General features: G+C 38.9%; 1 protein-coding gene across 1 annotated transcript in view; it reads left to right on the top strand.

The window, feature by feature from the left end:
- The first annotated feature begins 2,451 nt into the window (after positions 1-2,451).
- MAP4 (microtubule associated protein 4) overlaps positions 2,452-21,198 on the top strand; it is a 92,954-nt gene continuing 74,207 nt past the window's right edge. Inside the window, 2 exon segments of the mRNA XM_070463432.1 lie at positions 2,452-2,693; positions 18,144-18,212. Of these exon segments, the coding sequence (XP_070319533.1) occupies positions 2,471-2,693; positions 18,144-18,212 (292 nt within the window). The 5' untranslated portion in view covers positions 2,452-2,470.

Here is a 21,198-nt window from a genome sequence, read left to right as displayed (position 1 = left end):
ACATTGTAAATCAACTATATTCAATTAAAAAGTCCAAACTCAGATAAGTTTCTCTTTTATCTATGCAAATAGAAGAAGGAAAGCATAAATAGTTAATGTGAGATAATTTTTTAAATGTAGATCCTTCTCATTCCCAAGAATATGTTTTTGGATTTTCTTGAGTATCCAGATTAGAGAAGGACAGTGTGTGAATAAATATTATTAAGTGACCTTAAATGTTTCTGTGTGTGTTGGATGACATTCATTCATGAGCTCATTAAGATCAATTTTGGAGCATTTGCAGAGCTAGCTTAACAGATTTGTAGAGCACCTAAGGAATTTATTACACATGTTTTAGAGTAGAATAATTATAATTGAATAATTTTCTCTTTATTGAAAACTGGGCCTTTTGGGCTGAAAGCCAGTATTTTCACTTCTGCTGGCTAGTATTGCCTTTACAGAGTCACTTTCCATAAGTATATTGTGTGTGTGTTTAAATCATACTTATCTATTTATATGTGATGACATGAAAAGAACAGCTAAACTGTGTTGAAAAGCAGATGCTGGGTGGTTGGCTGCACAACCCTCCCACTTTCCAGCTTTCAGATTTTCTATCAATTTTACCCTCTTAAGCTGAATGTAAGCTGCTGTTGCTATTCTGTAAACCACCTATCAGCCGAGAAAATGGTTTGGGAGGTTGCAAGGCAGGGAGGAGAGTAAGATTACAGTGAATAAAAAGCTGCCCTTTGAGAATCTGCACTCAGATAAATGAGGTTTAAAAGGTTTTGCTGGTTTTGCTTGTGTTTTCACCAGTGTCCTAAATTAGGGAAAGTTTTGAGTAGATTGCATGAAGTATTATAGAAGAATAGATCTGTTGGGCTCTTACTGTATATTTTTAAAGATGGTAGAGGTGTTCTTACAAGCTCTCTTTGACTATGAAACTGTTTATTTATAGACATCCTTTATTGTTTTTTGCTTATAACAGCTTTCAAAGGCTAACCGTAATAATAGTTACCATAAATAAAAAAGAGAAAAGCAGTTCCTTTTTATGGAACCCTTTGACATTCATCAGGCCTTTACAAAGTTCTTTTTTTTTTCTGACTGTGCTGTGCGGCATGTAGAATCTTAGTTCCCCCACCAGGGATTTAACCCACCCCTGGCAGTGAAAGTGAGAGTCCTAAACACTGGACTGCCAGGGACTTCCCGTATACTTTTTTTTTTAAACCAGTGTGTTTGTGTACATTTATGTATATAAGATTTTTAGCTTTTTAAAAAATGCTTTTATTTATCTATCTATCTGTGGCTGTGCTGAGTCTTTGTTGCTGAGAGTATTTTTCTGTAGTTGCAGCAAGCAGAAGGGGCTGCTCATTGTGGTTGCTTCTCTCGTTGCTGAGCACGGGCTCTAGGCTGGGCGGGTTTCAGTAGTTAGGGCACGTGGGCTCAGTAGTTGTGACTCCTGGGCTCTATCAGCAGTTGTGGCCCACAGCCTGTGGGATCTTCCCAGATCAGGGATTGAACCATGTCTCCTGCACTGACACGCAGATTCTTCACTACTGAGCCACCAGGAAAACCCTCCCATGTACTTTTTAGTTTCAGGTTATGTTTAAAAATTGAAAGCTTGGTTGGTGTTCTGTAAAGATAGTAATGTCCATGACCACAGAGACTGCCTTCTCTAGCTCATTCAGGGAAGATGCCTGCATTTTTCATGCCAGCAGGGCCAAGTTTGACCAAGTCTTTTGCAAGTGATTCATGAAGCAGTATTTGGGCCCAGATTCCTAGTCTCTGGCAAGGAAAAGTGATTTCACTTGCCTGATAGTATTTAACCTTTTTTAAAAATAAAATGGGAATGTAACCTAATCTGACCTCCTTTTGTATGTATTTTTACTCTGGTGGCTGAGTCGGTTAAGAATTCGCCTGCAATGCGGGAGACCTGGTTTCAATCCCTGGGTTAGAAAGATCCCCTGGAGAAGGGAAACAGCTACCCACTCCAGTATTCTGGCCTGGAGAATTCCGTGGACTACAGTCCATGGGGTTGCAAAGAGTTGGACACGACTGAGACACTTTCACTTTCATTTTAAGAATTACTCTGCAACATGATTTGGAAATTAAGATAAATGGAATAGTTTAAAGGGTTTTGAAGACTTGAAATCAAAAGACCTGATTTGGATTCTTATGGCTAATAAACTTGGGTAAATATAGGGGTCTTTTTTACCCTTCACTTTTCTTATTGTTGAAAAGGACGGAGTGACACTTGCTCTGTTTACCTCCCAGGATGTGAGGAAGAGTTTACTTTGGGTAAGACAGTCTGTTACTGAGCTTTGATTTTCCATTCTATAAAATGGGAGAGTCTCTTTTAGCTTGAAAATTTTGCATTTTAATTCCTTGTTTGTTTAAAACAATGACAAGAGTTTCTAGGAATGTTTTCTCTTTGGCACTGCTTGTCATATGAACCCTTGTTTCCCCATTAACCAGGCAGTTGCAGTGGTGCAGAATGGCTGACCTCAGTCTTGCAGATGCGTTAACGGAGCCGTCTCCAGAAATTGAGGAAGAGATAAAACGGGACTTTATTGCCACACTGGAGGCAGAGGCCTTTGATGATGTTGTGGGAGAAACTGTTGGAAAAACAGACTATATTCCTCTCCTGGATGTTGATGAAAAAACCGGGAATTCGGAGTCAAAGAAGAAACCATGCTCAGACACCAGCCAGGTTGAAGGTAAGTAATTAAATTAAACTGGATATAGGTTCAGAAAGTAGATTAGGGATTACACTTTGGGTCATAATCTTATAAACTTTTGAGGAAACTAAAGTGAGTTTTTAAGTATAAGTTAGTAACTTTCTCTTTACCTGCATTTCTTAGAAACCAAGGAGGTAGGTTCATTTAGTTGAATATGTATTCTTCAGGCTGTAGATTACTCTTAACCTTCTCTTAACCCTTAAGTTTCTTCTGTAATGTCTCAATTACTGTATAATCTGCTTATTAATTTCCTAAATTAAACTGCCTGCTATTTCTTTTCTTTGAAAGTAGCTTTGTAAAGTTAGATACTTTATATTTATACCAAGACTTAATTTGGATTGGAGTCAGATGCCACCTGTCTTTGAGAGTAATCCTAGGTCAGGATTAAAAAATGGATTAAACCCCTTTAAAAGAGATTTGCTGCCTTTATATATTGCTGGATCAAATTTGCTAACATTTGAGGATTTTTGTATTTATGTGTATGTGGATATTGGTCTGTTTTCTTGTGAGGCCTTTGTCTGGTTTTAAAATTGAGGTCATGTTGACATCATAAAATGAGTTGGGAAGTGTTCCCTCCTATTCTGTTTTCTAGAACGGTTTGTGTTGAATTGATTTTTTCTTTAATGTTTGACAGACTTTGTCAGTGAAGCCATCTGGACCGGGAGTTTTCTTTGTCAACTTTTTGACTAAGAATTCAGTTCCTTTCAGAGACAGAGAACTGTACATGTTTTTTCTTCTCAAGTGAGCTTTGGTGGTTTGTATCTTTCAAGAGATTGGTCTGTTTCCTCTAAGTCATTGAATTAATGGAGATGAAATTATAATATTACCTTATCCTTCTAATATTGAGGATCTCTTGTCATGTTCTCTCTTTCATTATGAAAATTTGTTTCCTCTTTTCATTTGAGGAGTCTAGATACTAGTTTATTAGTTTTTTTTTTTTAAGATCCAGCTTTTGGCTTCATAGGTTTTTTTTTTTTTTTTTTTTTCCAGGTATACAACAGACTGTCAATATTTGTATGTATTGTGAAATGATCACTATAAGTCTAGTTAACATCCATTACCACATATAGTTATACCTTCTCTTCCCCATGTGATGAGAATTTCTAAGGTCTATTCTCTCAGCAACTTTCAAATATGGTACAGTGTTATTATTAACTATAAAACTGTGCTGTACATTGTATCTTCAGGATTTACTTTTTTTTTTTTTTTAAGGATTTACTTATTTTATAACTAGAAGTTTATATCTTTTGAACTCCTTTCACCCATTTTTCTACTCACCCCCCCACCTCTGGCAACCACATAAAATAGGCTTTTAATGTTATAAATTTCTCTCTAATCCTAGTTGTATGTGTCCCATAGATTTTGATATGTTATGTGTTTTATTTTCATTCAGTTCAAACATTTTCTGTTTTGTCTTATGAATTCCTCTTCTATCTATCAGTTATTAGAATTATGTTAATTTCTCAGTATTTAGGGATTTTTTTTAGATATTCTTCTATACTTGATTTTTGGTTTAACTGTTGTGGTCAGAAGACATCCTTTAAAATTTCAGTTTATTAAAATTTTTGGGGGGTTTCATTATATGGCCTGTCAGGGTCAGTGTTGAGCGCTTGCAATAAAGTGTACAATGCTGTTATTTATTGTGTGAAGTGGTCTTATTAATGTCAGTTAAGTCCAGTTGGTTGATAGTGTTATTCATGTTTTTCATATCCTTGCCTACTTTACAGTTACTTGTTCTCATGACTTGAGAAAGATATTGAAGAAGTTTTGATGTAATTTTGTGGATTTGTTTCTCCCTTCAGTTCTGTCAGTTTTTGTTGCATGTTTTTTGAAGATCTCATCATGTGCATATATATTTACATTGTTATGTCTCCTTGATGAATTGACCTCTGATTGTCTCTATTCCTGGTAATTTTCTTTTTTCTGAATTCTAATTTTCATCTTGTATTAATGTAGCTACTCTAGTTTCCTTAGTTAGTGTTTGCTTGGTATGTCTATCTTCTTCCTTTCACTTTCAACGGGTTTCTTTTTTAATATATATTAATAATGGGTTTCTTAGAATATAGATGGTTCTTGCTTTTAAAATCTAACCTGATGAACACTTGTCTTTTAGTTGATGTGTTTAGACTATTTATTGGAATACTTCATGTGATTATTGATATGGTTGGATTTAATCTGTCAGTTTGTTGTTAGTTTTCTCTTTCTTTAGTCTAGTTTTCTTTTTCTATCTGCTTTTGGATTAAGTGAATATTTTTATGATACTGTTTTAACTCTAGTATTGTCTTGTTATGTATATTTCTTTTAAAAGTTGTTTTATATTTGACCTAGATTTTACAGTGTACATTTCTTCCAGTTTGCCTTCCAGTAATATTCTACCATTTCACCTAGAGTGTAAAATTCCATGCAAAACAGTAAATGTCCAATTTGTCTTTCATATTTTGTGTTAGTCATGCACATAATTTGACGTGTTTTTGTGTTAGTCATATACATAGTTTGACATGTGTTAGTTACCTACATTGTTACTATTTTCGCTTTACATTGTCAACTATCTTTTAGAATGAAATAAAAATATGGAGGAGAATGCTTTACTCTCATTTTTACTATTTTGGGCATTCTTCATTTTGTGTGTGTGTATGTAGACCCAAATTTCTGTCTAGCACCATAGTCTTCCTGCCTAAAAACTTCCAGTACTTCCTCTCTTACGGTACAAATCTATGTAACAGTAAATTATCTCACCTTTTTTAATTTGAAAAACAAACCTTAAGTTTTGGAAGGTATTTTTTGCTAGCTGTCATACTCTGTTAACTCTTTTCTTTCAGTAACTTAAAGGAAAATTAGTCTTCCTACTTGCAGTTTCCGATAAGAAGTCTGTTAACAATCTTGACAGTTATTCCTTTTATTCCCTTCCTCTGCCTGCCTTCAAGGTTTTATCTTGATCTTTTAGCAGCTTGAATATGTTGTGTTTAGATGATAAATATCTTTAATAAATACCTTTAAAAAAAGGTATTTTTTTGTCTGTACCAGGTCTTAGTTGTGGCATGCAGGATCTTTAGTTGTGGCATGCAAACTCTTGTTGTGGCATGTGAGATCTAGTTCCCTGACCAGGGATTGGACCCAAGAGCATTGGAACCTCGAAGTCTTAGCCACTGGACCACCAGGGAAGCCCTAGCTGATATTTTGCCTTGCTAGCATTCTCTGAGCTTGTTCTCTGCTTTGCCTCTTTCTTCTTCTCTTCTCCTTCTGGGATTCCAGTTACTTTTTTGTTAAATTGTTGAGTATTGTCCAACTGATCTTGGATGCTTTGGTTTTTTTCCTTCCCTCTTTTTTTCCCTCTTTATGTTTCATTTTGGGTATTTTCTTTTGACCTGTATTCAAGTTCCCTGATGTTTTTTGCTGGCTGCATTGAGTCTAATAATGAATCCTCAGTGACATTCTTTATCTTTAATATTTTTACTGTTTTTAACTTACAGCATTTCTATTTGACCTTTAGAGCTTCCATCTCTCTGCTGAAATTATCTATCTATTAATGCATATGTCTGTCTTTTTCACTATAGACTTTAACACATTAATCATAATTTTTAAATATTTTCCAGTAATTTAAATATCTGGGTCATTCCTCAGTCTGATTCTTTTGTCTCGTCACTGTTTTTTTCTGGTACTTTTTATGTGTGTGTTAATTTCTGAGTGACTTCTAGACTTCACATGTAAAACAGACTGAGATAAAAAAGGATTTTTGCCTGGAAATGAGCGTATGGTTAGGCTACTCAAGATGGCTGTTCTCTTGCTCTCTGTATGTACACCCCCTGTCCGACCAGTGCCCGCTTCACGTATGCCCTACTCACATGACGGACCTTCCTACGCCCTTGCCCTTTCCTAGCTGGTGAGGGCCATGAGGGCTGTGCCCCTCCACTGGTTTCCTGATGCCTAATGAGCCCTCCTGACATCAAATCCTGTATAACCGACAGTCACCCCTGCCATCTGGGAGCAAAGACTGCCTCCACGTCCTAAGCCTGTCTTCCGCTGCGTATGGCGGGGTATCACTCCAGGACCTTGCTTCAGCTGTGTGAGGTCCCCCATCCATTTCACCGTTGATGTCTCTGTTGCTGACTGTGGGCTCTTTCTTCAGTCTTGGAACTGGGCAAGACCTTGTAGACTTGGGGGTTACAGCTCAACAGTGGCATAGCTCTTCTTTTACTAGGTAGTTTGTTCAAAGTGTTGAGGCCAGGGCTGAGCTCGGGTTGGGCTTTGCTGTTACTGTGATGGTCTTCATTGCGCTACTGGCTGTAAATGCATCTATTCCTGGATCTTAGAGTAGGGGCTGAGGGGCTGAACGGCCTGTTGTCAGTCCTTGTTCCACTCAGCTTTTGGCTTCTGCTGTGCACCCGTGCCTCTTTCCCCTCCCTTGTCAGAAGAGGGAGGGTAGCCTGGGAGGGGCAGGAGTTTTGTTTATTTTTGGTTTTTGGTCTTGGTTTAGGCTCAGTCTTGTGTGCATGTATCTCATGGCTGAGTGTTTTTCTCAGTAATATTATCCCTCTTACATGGATAGGGTTTTCTGAGTATTGGTGTAGGATCCTGGGCTCAGACTTTTTCTGGCTCCTCCCTAAAGTGAGAGGGGATTTTTCTCCTTACTCCTTCCCCAGCTGCATTAGGCCTTCACCTGGCCCTGGGGTTGACAGGGTTTGATACTTCTCCCCCAGCAGCTGAAAGCTTTTGTTTGCAGAGGGGAGAAGGGCCCTAGGGGACAGGGCTTCTTGCCTTTGCTTTAGTGGCACCTTTTTCTAGCCTGCACCATGGAGGGCAGCACCCTGGTGTCCCCCCTCCCCGCCGCCAGTCTTTGTAACCTGCGAGTGGATTTTAAGTCCTTTCGTGTCTGTGGAGCCCAAGGACCCCTTACTCTCATGCTAGCCTTCACTTAGCCTTTAGCAGGGCTTCCCTGGTGGCTCAGATGATAAAGAATCCTCTGCAATGTGGGAGACCTGGGTTCGATCCCTGGGTTGGGAAGATCCCCTGGAGGAGGGCATGGCAACTCACTCCAGTATTCTTGTCTGGAGAATCCCATGGACAGAGAAGTCTGGCGGGCTATAGTCCATGGGGTCTCAAAGAGTCAGACACGACTGAGTGACTAAGTACAGCACAGCCGTTAGCATATTTTTGGTATTTTTCCCCCCATACCACCTTGTTTATAGAATGCTTAACATAGGATAAATGTGAGGAAGAGGAGAGGTGGCTAGTTGGAGACATCAAGAAAGGAAAAGAGCTTCCTTAGTTCAGTTCAGTCGCTCAGTCATGTCCGACTCTTTGCGACACCATGAATCGCAGCACGCCAGGCCTCCCTGTCCATCACCAACTCCCGGAGTTTACTCAAACTCATGTCCATTGAGTCAGTGATGCCATCCAACCATCTCATCCTCTGTCGTCTCCTTCTCCTCCTGCCCCCAATCCCTCCCAGCATCAGGGTCTTTTCCAATGAGTCACATGAGGTGGCCAAAGTATTGGAGCCTCAGCTTCAGCATCAGTCCTTCCAATGAACACCCAGGACTGATCTCCTTTAGGATGGACTGGTTGGATCTCCTTGCAGTCCAAGGGACTCTCAAGAGTCTTCTCCAACACCACAGTTCAGAAGCATCAATTCTTCAGTGCTCAGCTTTCTTTATAGTTTCTTTGTTCAAAATGCAGTTCTTAGGCAAACCTTAGATACGACTCAACAATCTGTTTTGCTTGGATTCCTCTAGTTTTGGTGAGCAGCAACTACTCTCTAGTTGCGGTGTTTGGGCTTCTCATTTCGGTGCCTTCCCTTGTTGCAGAGCCTGGGCTCTGGGGTGTGTGGGCTTCCTTCAGTATTTGTGACCCATGGACTCTATATCTCAGGCTCGGTAGTTGTGGCACACCAGCTTAGTTGCTCCGAGGCATGTGGGATCTCCCCAGATCAGAATCGAACCCATGTCTCCTGAGTTGGCAGGCAGATTCTTTACCACTCAACCATCAGGGAAGCCCAGCAGTCTGTTTTTTAACAGGCTCTTGCAAGTGACTTGGATGCCCGTCCCTGACTGAGAAACACTGGTCTTAGAGAAAGGGCCTAAGTAAGGATAACTAGGATAACTAGATCCTCAGAAATGGTCCTTCAGCTGACTGGGGCTTTATGTTGAGGAGCTTCGCAACTAACTTCATTGGCCACCAGAGGGCGATGTTGGCACACGTCTGACTTTGGCGCAAGGAGGAGGCCTTGCATTGAGACCATGCTGAATCCCCGCCATTTTGCCCAAAGCGGACTTACTGTGGCGCTCTTCTTCACAGCGCTCATGCCTTCTTGACTTCTTGCTGTTTCCCTTCTCTGCCAGTTGATTTGCCAGCTGTCGGACTCGGAAATCTTTTGCAGGAGACAAAAAATGTAACAGTTATCTCAGAGCATGGGATTAGTTTTAAGAAAAAAACTTGTGTTATTTTCAGTGCTGTGTGTGTTTAGCTGAGAATGTTTTCATTTCATGAAGCCGGAGTCTTGTCTCTCTGTGAAATCAGAAAGAAGACAGTATAGAGTCTTTTGAATGAAGACTTACCCAATAGTGCACAGCTTTCCCATGATTAGAACCCATGTCTTATCTACAGAGAAGTATGCAGACCTTTTTCTTGCTGTAAAACCTCATTGTTTTTTTTGCAGTAATGTTTTTATTCTTTCTTGAGCTTACATTTTTGAGATCATTAGTTGTTAAATGGTTAGAATCTCCATCTCCCTTTTATTTTCTTCTAAACTCATTGCGTTGCTTTTATTTTATTCTGGTAAGTGGCTTATTTCTTAGTTTTGCAATTATGATCTAGTCTGGTAATGTCATTTTAATGAGTTTTTAATAAGGCAAAAGTTCATTTCAGTGTTCTCTCAAGGTTAATTTATAGTTTAGTGATCAGTCTACAGATCTATAGTTGTATAGGTAGATCAATATGGTTGGTCAGTCTACAGTTAAATAACAATGAGAATAATAATAGTTGACATTTACTTAACAAAATGGATTTGCCACAGTGCTGCCTCCAGTGTTATTGCTTTAGTCCTCTTGGTGACAGTGGGAGGTAGACATTACCCCTCTTTCAGATGAGGCTGTTTTTAAGGCTCAGGAGTTCAGTTCAGTCACTTAGTCATGTCCTGGCTCTTTGCGACCCCATGGACTACAGCATGCCAGGCTTCCCTGTCCTTCACCAGCTCCCAGAGCTTGCTCAAACTCATGTCCATCAAGTCAGTGATGCCATCCAACCATCTCATCCTCTGTCGTCCCCTTCTCTTCCTGCCTTCAATCTTTCCCAGCATCAGGGTCTTTTCCAATGAGTCAGTTCTTTGTATCAGGTGGCCAAAGTATTGGAGTTTCAGCTTCAGCATCAGTTCTTCCAATGAATATTTGGGACTTGCTTCCTAGCACAAGGGAATAGTATTTGATCATTTAGTTTATAGTGATAGAACCACAACCTGAACCCAAATCTTGTGACTTAAAATGGTGTGTTCTTTCTGTGAAACCATACTGTCTTCATGAATGCTTACTTTCTGATTGATTTAATGTCTCATAGATACAGTTTTTCAAAACTAAAGATTCACTTATTTAAGTCAAAAGAATTATCAGACCTGTAAACAGTATGTTCAGGGAAATGTAAATGAGAGTCTTATTTTATTTGCATAAAGAGCATGTATTGAGAACTCTACTACTAAGTTATATAAATTTATAAAGTCTTCTACTTTCCTAGACAACTATTTTGCATCTTCTTGTTCATTTGAGGACTTTTAGGACAGATATTCAGTAAACTCAATCAGAATAGAATTGGTACACTACCCACCCCCTCAGCCAATCTCCTAACCTACATTTTTCTGTGTCCTTTAATCTGCTGTTACTCTAACTTTCTGGAGTGAACTGCTCGTTCTCTCGCTCAAGGGTACTGCTGTAGTCTTTGTCTCGTAGCATCAGTTTCTCTGGGTCATTCATCAGCATCAAATACACCCTAATATTTTCCTTCATAAGAAAAATTATTCTATCTCAATCTATGCCCTTCTTATTTACTTTTCTTTTAGTCTGCTCCTTCTTTGAGTTGCTTTCCCTCTTAAACCCACTTCCATCCAACTTTAACCCATACCACTTCACTCAGTTGCTCCTTTGAGGGTACAAGCCTTTACATTGGCAAGGATGAATCTAGATGATTTTGACCTGAGCAACCAAAAGGAGTGATTTATAATTTTGGGAGATGGGAAGGCTGGAGAAGGAGTATATTTTGAGGGAAAGGTAAGAATTTCAGTTTATCTGATAGTAGAGAAGATATCTAGTCAAGAGCAGTAGGCAGTTAGATAAAAGAACCTGGAATTGAGAGCGTAATTCTGGGCTGGAGAGACACGTCTGGAGGTTGATGATAATTAAAGCTTTGGCTGAAGGTGGTGGTCTACAAAAAATCCTTTATGATTGATGTAATTGTCCGAGAACATTTCCTGACTTGCAATCCTGGCTCACATCTACAAGCCCTTATCCGCCTCTATCTTTTTGTCTTCTCCTTGGTGAGTGCCTTTGGTACATGAGCCTGCCCTTTTCAAGGCACTTGTAAAGTCATAATTAAGCTGTTTGTTGTCTCACACTCAAGCTGTTCTAGAATAGGGATAGTATTTTGTTTATTTTTATATTCTGACAGAATGACACATTTAGCAAAAGCAAAGAGGCATAGAATAAGTTCATAGTGTACCAGCAGCTTCAGGTTGCTCAGTGATAAGAAACAAGAGGTCAAATGACAAGTGAGACAAGAGACAGAGTGGAAGCAAGGAGACACATGTCCAGCGACATTACGCGGAGTCTCACAGTCTGGGCAGAGATAGAGGCAAGAAGGAAACTTGTCAGATGTGTGTTAAAGAGAGGTCGCTGCTCTTGGCACATGGTAGAGGTACAGTCATTGCTTGTTAAGCTGAATTGAGATCATTTGGTCTGTTACTGAACTGAAATTAATAGGTTTGGGTTATGTTAAGGTGCAGACTAACAAGTAACTTTAAGTCTGTAGACTAAAGTGGTAGGTCTTCATTTAGGTGTAGGTGTCTGATCCTGAACCCTCTTTATAATTTTTTGTAAAAATTGTTTTCTGATTTTGATTGGAAAATATACTCTATTTCTTACCTAAGTTTCTTTTTGGAGAAGAAAAAAAATAGTACTAACAGTTATAGTTCATAGTAATGGTACCCTGCCTGGTGTGAAAGAAAAGCAGAGATTTCTTAAGAGGTTAATTGGCCATGTTTTATCTATAGCTGGGAAACTTTTAAAAGTTGCATAGGGCAGAGATACCAAAGAAGTAAACTGTGTGAATCCAGCCATCTTTCATGTACTTAAAAAAAAAAAATCCTTTCCTCAGAGATAAAATGTTTCCGTTATTCTTAGGCACAGACTCCAGGTGTGTTAGGAAGAGCATTTGTTTCTTACAGTTAAATTCTAACTCTGGAAAAGATGCCTGCATCTTACGTTAAGATCGCTTCGTGAAGCCACAGCAGCGTTCCCCGCTCCCCTGTGTAGATGGCAGGTCTGGTCCTGAAAACGAGGAGCACACAGCCCAGGGGCTCTGGCGTTGCTCTCATTTGAAATCTTCTGTTAATAGCTTTAGCCCCTTGATTATAAAACTGAAACTTCACTGTAAAGAAAATTAGACAATTAAAGTGTTTTAAAAGTGCAGTCTCTGGAATGTTGTCTTCGGAAATTGAAGGTTTGCGCAGGAGTTCCAGCTTCTGCCTCCTCCCTCCTATTGTCCCCTGCCGCCCGGTACACACACCGGCAGTCACGTCTGTTCCAGTCTTTCACTGGTTCTCTAAGCGACTGTTTGTTGCGAATGCTGTACTACTAAGGAGAAAAAGGTGATTCTCAAAGCTGTGACCTCAAGGAGTTTACAGTTCACTAGTGAGGGTAGTCAAGTGCCAAAAGAAAGGAGCGAATAAAGAGCTGTGTGATTTGAGAGGGGTGTGATAATATCTGATTTCAAGACTAGGAGAGGAAGCTTGTCTTTGGAAGGAAGCACAGGTACGGGCAGAAGCGTTTCATTGCAGATGCTTTAGGTTTATGTGTGTGGTGGAAGAAGGGGCAGGAGTCTCTTCTGACACGGCTTCTTATTTTCTGTGAAAGAGGTGAGGTCATAACGCTGAGAAATGGAGATGGAAGGGGATACAGTTTTGAAGAGAATAGAGGTGGTTTAGAGTAGACATTTCAGTGTGTGGTGTAGACAGGAATGTTTGGGCAAGTACAGGTTGGTAATGATGAATTTATCATCATATATCAATCTGCCTTTGCTTTGGAGACAACCTAGCTTCTTTTGGGCATCTTTTCTTATAGGGAAAACTGAGTGTAGATATATGGGAATCTCTGTTCTAGCATCACAGTTTTACTGTAAATTTAAAAAACTAGTCTACAGTAAAAATTTTGTTTAAAAAATTGAAATTCAAGTAAGTGAAAATCTCCCCTAACTCTGACTTATCTATTTATTTTTTAAGAAGAAGTAGATCTTTTAGGATTATTTACTATGTAAATTACAAACAGAAATTTGTAAGTTTTAAACAAATAGGTTTAACCTTTGTTTACTTTGCCACTTGGACATTTTTCTACTAGAATGTATAAACCATTCTTTGTAACTCGGCATTGGTCTAAAGTAGTAATCTTGAAACTTTTAAGTCACATACCCATATGGGAATTCTCAAAAATTTTGTACTCTTTGTACATTTTTAAGTTGACAACTAAATTTTTAAGCAGAAGTTTACATAGTTGGAAAGTATGTAATTTTCAGGATGTTTCACTTTTACCACATAAAATAATAGTTATATCAGTTCTTTAAATGTATCCAAATGCTTCTAAATATATAGCATTTTGATTCCTATTATCATTTACTTAAAAGAATGCATGAACAAGCTGTTCTTTATCATTGGAAATGTAAATCTTTCTTTTGATCCCTTGAGCCCTCATTTCTATTCCATTTGTCATAGACTTTTATCCTAATGGATTGTATTTTTAAACTTGAAAGGTTTTTTCCTTGGGTAAATTATCATATTTATGTAACAAGTATGTAAACTTAAATTTTGATGTTAAAAGTTCCTGTAACCAAAGGATCCTAAGTATAACTTGGTCCAGAGATTTATCATCACAATTACTAGTAGTACCCAGTTGATCACCTTTGTCACAATTTTTGACAAATTATTACCAATCATAAAAGTTGAATCGGATTGGATTTGGGGGAGGGGGGCTGCTTGGCTTGTGGGATCTTAGTTCACCAACCAGGGATTGAACCTGAGTCCTCTGCTGTGGAAGCACAGAGTCTTATTCACTGAACTGCCAGGGTATTTCCTGGAAGTGTTTTTCTAGTGAGATTATTTGCTCTATTATTTTCCTTGATTAGATTCTAAATCTGTGAGTAACAAATTTTTTTGCTGCTATGGAAAGGATTTAACAATATTTATTTCTGTTGTTTTCATAGATAATAACAGCCAAAAAGCCCTATTCACACAGCTGCTTATGTGAGAATGGAAGCTTTATTATAGTAATGTATTCAGTTCTTTGAGTTCTATGCTAAGAATTCCATAACTCAGTATTATTAAAATTTATTTTTAATGTCCTATCAGATGACAACCTCCTTATGACCTCTTTCAGTTTTGGAAAATCAAAGAGTTGGAAACTCCCCAACCTGGACAGGGTCTGTTAATCATTTAGGGGCTTGCTTTGGTTTCATGGATGTGTGGTATTTTCTGTCATCCTTATGAGGAAAATAGCATACTTCTTTTTAAGAGTCTAGTTGTATCAGCACTGTTTCCCTGAGTGATGCTTTATTCTCTTTGAATGTGATGTCTTTTTTTTGCTGGTGGTTCTCCTGAGTTATTTGGCCATGCTGTCTGTTTGCGAGTCCCTGTGGTACATGCGTGTTCGCCACCGCCTGCCTCTGGCAGGGATGTGACAGTGCTGCCAGGTGTAGTGTGGGCTCCCCCGCAGCTCCTCTGGGTATCACCATTCACCCGGTGAGCAGGCTTCCTCTTGTGCCAAAGCATTCAGTGTCTTTTCCCACCTGGGGATTGGCACAAAGCTGGCTGCTGCGGGTGAGGAGGGAGAGCGTGGGGCGGGTAGGGACTGGTGTGGCAGCTTTTCATGAGGTGCCTCCGTTGCGGCTGTCTCCATGCCTCGAGTTACCTCCAAGGAGTGCTCTTTCCTTGCTGTGCCTTCTTTGGGCTGGGGTTTCTTCTCAGGGTGGTCTGTTGGCTTCATTTACTTGGATATTTCTTGTAATTTCTGGTCTGCTAGGGGGTACTCTTCTTGATTTCTAGATCTTTTTTAAAAATCAATCTTTCCTGCTACTTCTGACTGCTTGTGATAGCATGTTGAAGCTGGCCTGTGAGCTTCAGTCTGCTATCTGTCCACTCTAAGGTGCTTTAAAACAGTAGTTTACATCTGTGAAAGTCTTCCCTTTAATCCCTGTCTCTGGTTCCCTGCACTTCATTCCTTAGCAGTTAGCAATGAGGTTTCGTATATGTTTTTCCATATTTTTCCTGATTATTTATGTGTGTTGTTTTTCATAGTGCTGTTATGTCATACTTGCTTTTACTTTATTCTTTTCTTTTTTTAAAAGCAACATGATATATATATATATATATATATAAATATTTATTTGGCTGCATTGAGTCTTAGTTGCAGCACATGAGATCTTGGTTACATCACATGGGATCTTTCATTGTAGCACGCAGGCATGTGGGATCTAGTTCCCCAACCAGGGATTGAACCCCTGTCACCCATGTTACAAGGCAGATTCTTAACCACTGAACCACCAAGGAAGTCCCTGATTATATTTTAATATATGTGCTTTTTTCTTTAATAGCATTTGGCATCCTGAAATCTTCCCATATTAGCTACCTCATTTCTTGTAATAGCTGCATCTTGTTTCACAGCTTAGTGAATCTCCTGGTAGGCATTTGTTACTTTTAAAACAATGCCACAATAAGCATCCTATTTACTTTCATTTTTGTGTACTTTTATATCTTTTTCATAAACTACCTACCTAAAATGAATTGTTACACTGGTATTTCAAAATTTGGTAAACTGTCAGATTTTCTTACAGAAAGTTTGTTTAAATTTATATTTCTCCAGTAGTGTATGAGATTACCCTTTTTCTTACACCTTTGCCGTCAAGGGCTATTATCAAATTTAAAAAAGATTTCATCATACTTATAGCCAAAAGATGATATCGTTTTGTAATATGCATTTTCCTATAGTCTACATTTTATTTTCTTTTTGCAAATTGCATTTTAAACTGAGGTAAACTTTTGAAAATAGGCACTCTTTCTTGAGCTAGGAAGAATACATTTTATAAGCTTACTGTATGAGTGTGAATTTATTTATGTGAAATATGTTCTAGCTCATGTTTGTTCTCTCTCTTGATAAGTAGAACACAATATGTGAAACCCTAGCATGGTGCATGATGCATGCTGGGTATTTAAGAAAAGTCTGTTATCTTTCGTTCCTTTTATTTTCCTCCTCTTGTTCCAGTTAATTGATATTTTCTTTTCAGTCTGCCTTATTCTTTTAGGTTTTTCTCTAGTTGTTCCTCTGTTACCTAAAATAACAGAATGAATGATCTTTTCAGTGAGTTTATGTGAAAGATTTCTGCCTTGGGTTTGTGAGACGCAGAAGTTTGGGCTAGACTTTTACTTGTCTTATGAAATATCTGTCTGTGAGGTTAAGAGGATTTGCAGGAACTTCTTGGGTTGGCAGGCTAACTGCAGAGCTAGGCAGGTTGCTGAGTGTTAGATAGAGCTTTTCAGAAAGGTTATATGTCTTCAAATTGATCTGTATAGTAAGAGCAGTCAGTATCCCATCAGAATTATTTTTTATAAATCAACAACTGTCTCTAAAATTTATATGGAAAAGCAAAAACACTGAACTATAACAACACAATTTTGGGAAAGACCTAATTTGGAGGACACACATGATGTCACTTTAAGATTTTATAAAATACAATTTTAATTGTATTGTGGTACTGGCAGATGGAGAAGTTTATAGATTAGTGGAACAGGAGAGTCCAGAAACAGACCTACATGTAATATGGTCAATTGCACCTTTTCAACAAAGGTGCAAACCAATCAGTGGAATAAAGGAACAATCAGATATCAATGTACAAAAATGTGAACCTAGACCTATATCGTAACACTACATAAAAATGGGCTCATTGTGAAACCTAAATGAAAACCATAAAACTTGTGGAGGAAAACTTGTGGAGAAAATCCTGTGACCTTGTGTTAGGGAGAAATTTCTTAGATACCCCACCAAAATCATGGAAACATGAAGGAAAAACTGTAAACTAGACTTGATCAAAATGGAAGGCTTTTGCTGTTCAACAGACACAGTTAAGAAAATGAAAATATGTTTCTTGGGTGTATGTTTTTGGAAAATACCTTAATTGAGAAAATATTTGCAAAACTCACCTGATAAGGGTTTGTATTCAGAAAAATAAAGAATCTTCAAAATTCAATAATAAGAAAATACACAACCCAATTAAAAAAAAATAGTCCCCCAAATCTGACCATTCAGTTCATCAAAGAAAATTAAAGACTGGCAAATATATGAAAGGATGCTCAGTGTCCTCAGTTATTAGGAATGAGACACCAGGTATATTGTTGTTTTTGTTTAGTCGCTAAGTCGTGTCCAACTCTTTGTTACCCTATGTACTGTAGCTCGCCAGGCTCCTCTGTCCATGGAATTTCCCAGGCGAGAATACTGGAGGGGGTTGCCATTTCCTTCTCCAGGGATCGAACCTGCATCTTCAGTTTGTCAGGCAGATACTTTACCCTTGAGCCACCTAGGAAGCCCACATGGTCTCTATTAGAATAGCTTTTTTTTAAAAAAAAAAGCCCACTGCTTCCAGAAGTGCTGCAGGTGACCTCCAGGTAATTGTCATGTACAGAAGCAGTGATGGGACCCCATACTTTTTAATGTGGCAGTTGTTTTATTTCTTTTTGGTTGCATCAGTTCTTAGTTGCTGACCAGGGGACAAGCCTGCGTCTTCTGCGTTAGAAGGTAGATTCTTAACCACTGGATCACCAGGGAAGCCTGTGTGCTTGGAGTATTTGGCTTGAGTCACTGGTTCTAAACCACTGGTGCTTCGTGGTAATTCTTTGAGTGTAATGATAGTCTTTGACAGTGTACAGGGCAGGGAAGACTTTGACTTGCTGTAAGGAAGGCTTCTGCTGTAGTTGTGGCTCCTATTAGAGTTTGAATGCCGTAGAAATTAATGACTCAGTTCTGTTCTCTGTTTTTGGGTTTCCTTTCATTCGATCTTTAAATTTTGGACAGATTTTATGTGCTGTAAGCTAATGCTATGAAGAGTGACAAAAATTCCAGTAGTTAGACAGTAGTGGCATCTGTTTTTCATTTTTCTGTCCGAGTGGGTGATTATTCTTTGTGGTCGTTGCAGGTACTCCATCTTCTCAAGCCACAGTGCTCGCTAACGGTGACCACGGAATAGAACGGAATGATGTCACTGGTAAGTGGTTCCCGGGGTCCTCAAATGTGTGGGTGAAACAGTCATGGTAAACATCTAACACCTTGATCAGCTCCTTTGAGGAGGATTGTTAGTGGAAGCGTATGGATTATTTGTCAGGGTACTCTTATTCTTGGTGGTTGTATTTAAATCCAGGGCATCTGCCCCATAACGTTTCCAACAACGGAGAGAGTGAATTTCATTTGATATTCTGTGAGTATTTTTTACAGTTGTACCACTCAAGAGCTGGATCAATCTTAATAATACACTTTTTTTTATATAATACACTTTTGATGCAGAAAGACCGCCATCAGAATATGTAGCGTTGGCTGCCACAGCTCTTTGAGCAGGTCTTGTCCCTGACTTATGTCCACACTGTGCTTAGTTTGCTTTCCATGGGTCACTGCTAGGAAGCTTGTCAGCTGGAAATTGAAGGTTCTTTCCTTTCTCTTGGGCCCTCAGTCTGTTTTGTCTTTATTTTTTTTCCCTTAACTGTTACTTTGAAATTTATCTGTAATGCCTAGCCCATTACCAGGGCTAGCACTGAGTTAACTGGTTTCCCCTGTGTATTTGTAGTGAGCAAAATTTTCGAATCAGTAGCAGGGTCCACAGGGATGTATTCTGTAAATAAATTGTTTAGGTAGCTAATATGAGAGCCATACTGAATTTTTAAAAATAGTTGCACTTAATTTGCTTAATTGAGCAATCAGGCTCATGCTGTTGACCCAAATGAAAAGACTTCTGTTCAACTGGGGCATAACGTTTGCTTCACATTACTGCAGGGAGGCCGGCACTAGCCGTGGCTGTCTTTCTCTTCTTGCATGCATACCTCAGCCTTTAGAAGTGCTGCCTTGAGTTATCAAAGGATTTCTCAGTTCCTCAGGCTTCTGTACAGCCTTCTGTTAGCAATAGCAGTTATTCTAGAATTTACTCTTTATCCTGATTCTGTGACCTTTAGAAATGTTGTATACATCTTTATACCTTAGGTTTGTTGATGACTAGGTTCTTTTTTTTTCCCCCCTCCCTCCACCCAGGTTCTATTTATATGAATGTTAGTTTGACCCAGTGACAGTAAATCCTTACTAGTGACTCACTAATTAGGAGCTCTTTACTTTAAAAGCTGGAAACAACCAGAAGTGCAAATTTACTTATCTGTTTTGTGAACTAAAATTTTTGTGATTTTTTTTTTTTAAATAATCTTAGTTCATATGTGGTATTGACTGTTTCTGTGCCTGCTTTGAAAGCAGAGGTCTATATAAGCTTTAAGAAAGGCTTTAAGAAAATATTTAGAGAAATAGCCCCATGACTAAAGAAGAAAAAGTTTAAACGTTAACTGTTTAAAAATGAATAGGTTCCACTTTCTTTAACAAGGAGGTAGTGCCAGGGGAAAAAGGGATTGACTTGGTTAGCCATTGGGAAGAATGAATTCCATTTTCATCTAGGAAGGAAATGACTATCACCACTAGAGTAGGTTTCTTCTCTAGCAGGATGTCAGGTCTGACCAGAGGAGACTTAAACTTGATGTAGCAATTTTTTCCCACTGCCACAGCTTAATAGTGCAGGAAAAAAAACAGAAAAACAAAACAGGAAAAACACGCAGCCTGACCCTTACTGTTTGAAGACTTTAGTTCTGTGGCATCAAAAAAAGAACCCAACTGTTTATGAACTGTCCGCTGTCATTATGGGAGCAGGTCTTTCTGCTTTTGGACACCTCCCCACCCTAGTGTAGAATATAGTTTGCACACCTCGGGAGATGCTATCTTCTGAATTTGACCTCTTGACTATGTTAAAGCAGGTGCTTTACTGAAAATATGCATGTTTCAATTGGGGATGGAAAGGGGTAGGAAGCGGGCAAAGAGTGCATGTTTGCGGAGCATGTTGTGACAGCATTCTGATTTGGCCCTCACTAACTGGAGCATGTAGCTTTGTGCCATTTTGAAACTTCCCATTTCTGTTTCTTCAGAGTGTTATCTATAGTTCTAAGAGCAGACCTGCTCTGCTGACAGTGTATAAGGATTTATGAGCATCTTGCTATGTTGAACTTGCCGTTTACTAATGACCTGTGCTTTTCCGTCCTTTCCTTCCCCTTCCTACTTCTCCCTCCCTTTCTATTTTTCTCCTCCTAGAAGCCTAGCGTGTCTCTCAACACTGGGGCTGCTGCGACACCAGACCAGTGGTCTTTCCTAAGCACCGTTACACTTGTAAAACCTTCAGCATTTTGCAGAGCTTTGCTTTCCTTCCTGGACACGATATAGAAGAACCTGAGGGTAGTTCTTCGGGGCCCATTTCTGCTGATTCCTGAGCAAACCACCTGCTTCCTTTTGTGCTCCGCAGGGCTTGATGGAACCTGCTTTCCCTTTGTGAGCTCAAAGTACCAGATGGATTTTTTTTTTAATCCTAGTGTTTTTATGAGGGTTGTCCAGTGTCTTTTATTTCTCGTTCTCTTTTAAAATTCATTTTATCATTCAATTCAGTCTCACATTTTTTTTTCCTTAAACATTTTTAGTTGGCCTTTTTCATTTGGTTTTCCGATCTTCAACCTGCATCAGGGTACTGTAAGAGCAAATGAGATGGTGTGCTTTCATAAAGGGATCGAGTCCACCAGCACTGCAGTGAACCTCCCTCTTCCTCTCCTTCTTCCCTCTGTAAGCTTGCTTTTAGGGTAGATTCATCCTTCAGGCTACCTGTTTCTCTCCACCTTACTAACATTTGAATAATGATAGCTGTTTTAATTTGAAGTTTTCTAATTTAGAGTAGTTCTGATTAAACTTTGAAAAATATTCGCTTAAATGAAATCATCCTTTGTTATTTGCAATTTGGGCTGAAATTGTTTCTGTTATGAAATTATGATCTATTTGTGCAGGCTTACATGCTCCTAAAAATTTGACAGCCTTGTTATTATGTATGGAATTTCATATCCAAAATTTCTTTCTTAGCTTGATCATGAGCTATCAAAGAAAAAAACTTGGTAAGTTAAGGAAAATGGAAT

The sequence above is a fragment of the Odocoileus virginianus genome, unplaced genomic scaffold (genome assembly GCF_023699985.2).
Source record: "Odocoileus virginianus isolate 20LAN1187 ecotype Illinois unplaced genomic scaffold, Ovbor_1.2 Unplaced_Contig_2, whole genome shotgun sequence".
NCBI lineage: Eukaryota > Metazoa > Chordata > Mammalia > Artiodactyla > Cervidae > Odocoileus > Odocoileus virginianus.
This window is presented reverse-complemented; position numbering and strand designations above follow the sequence as displayed.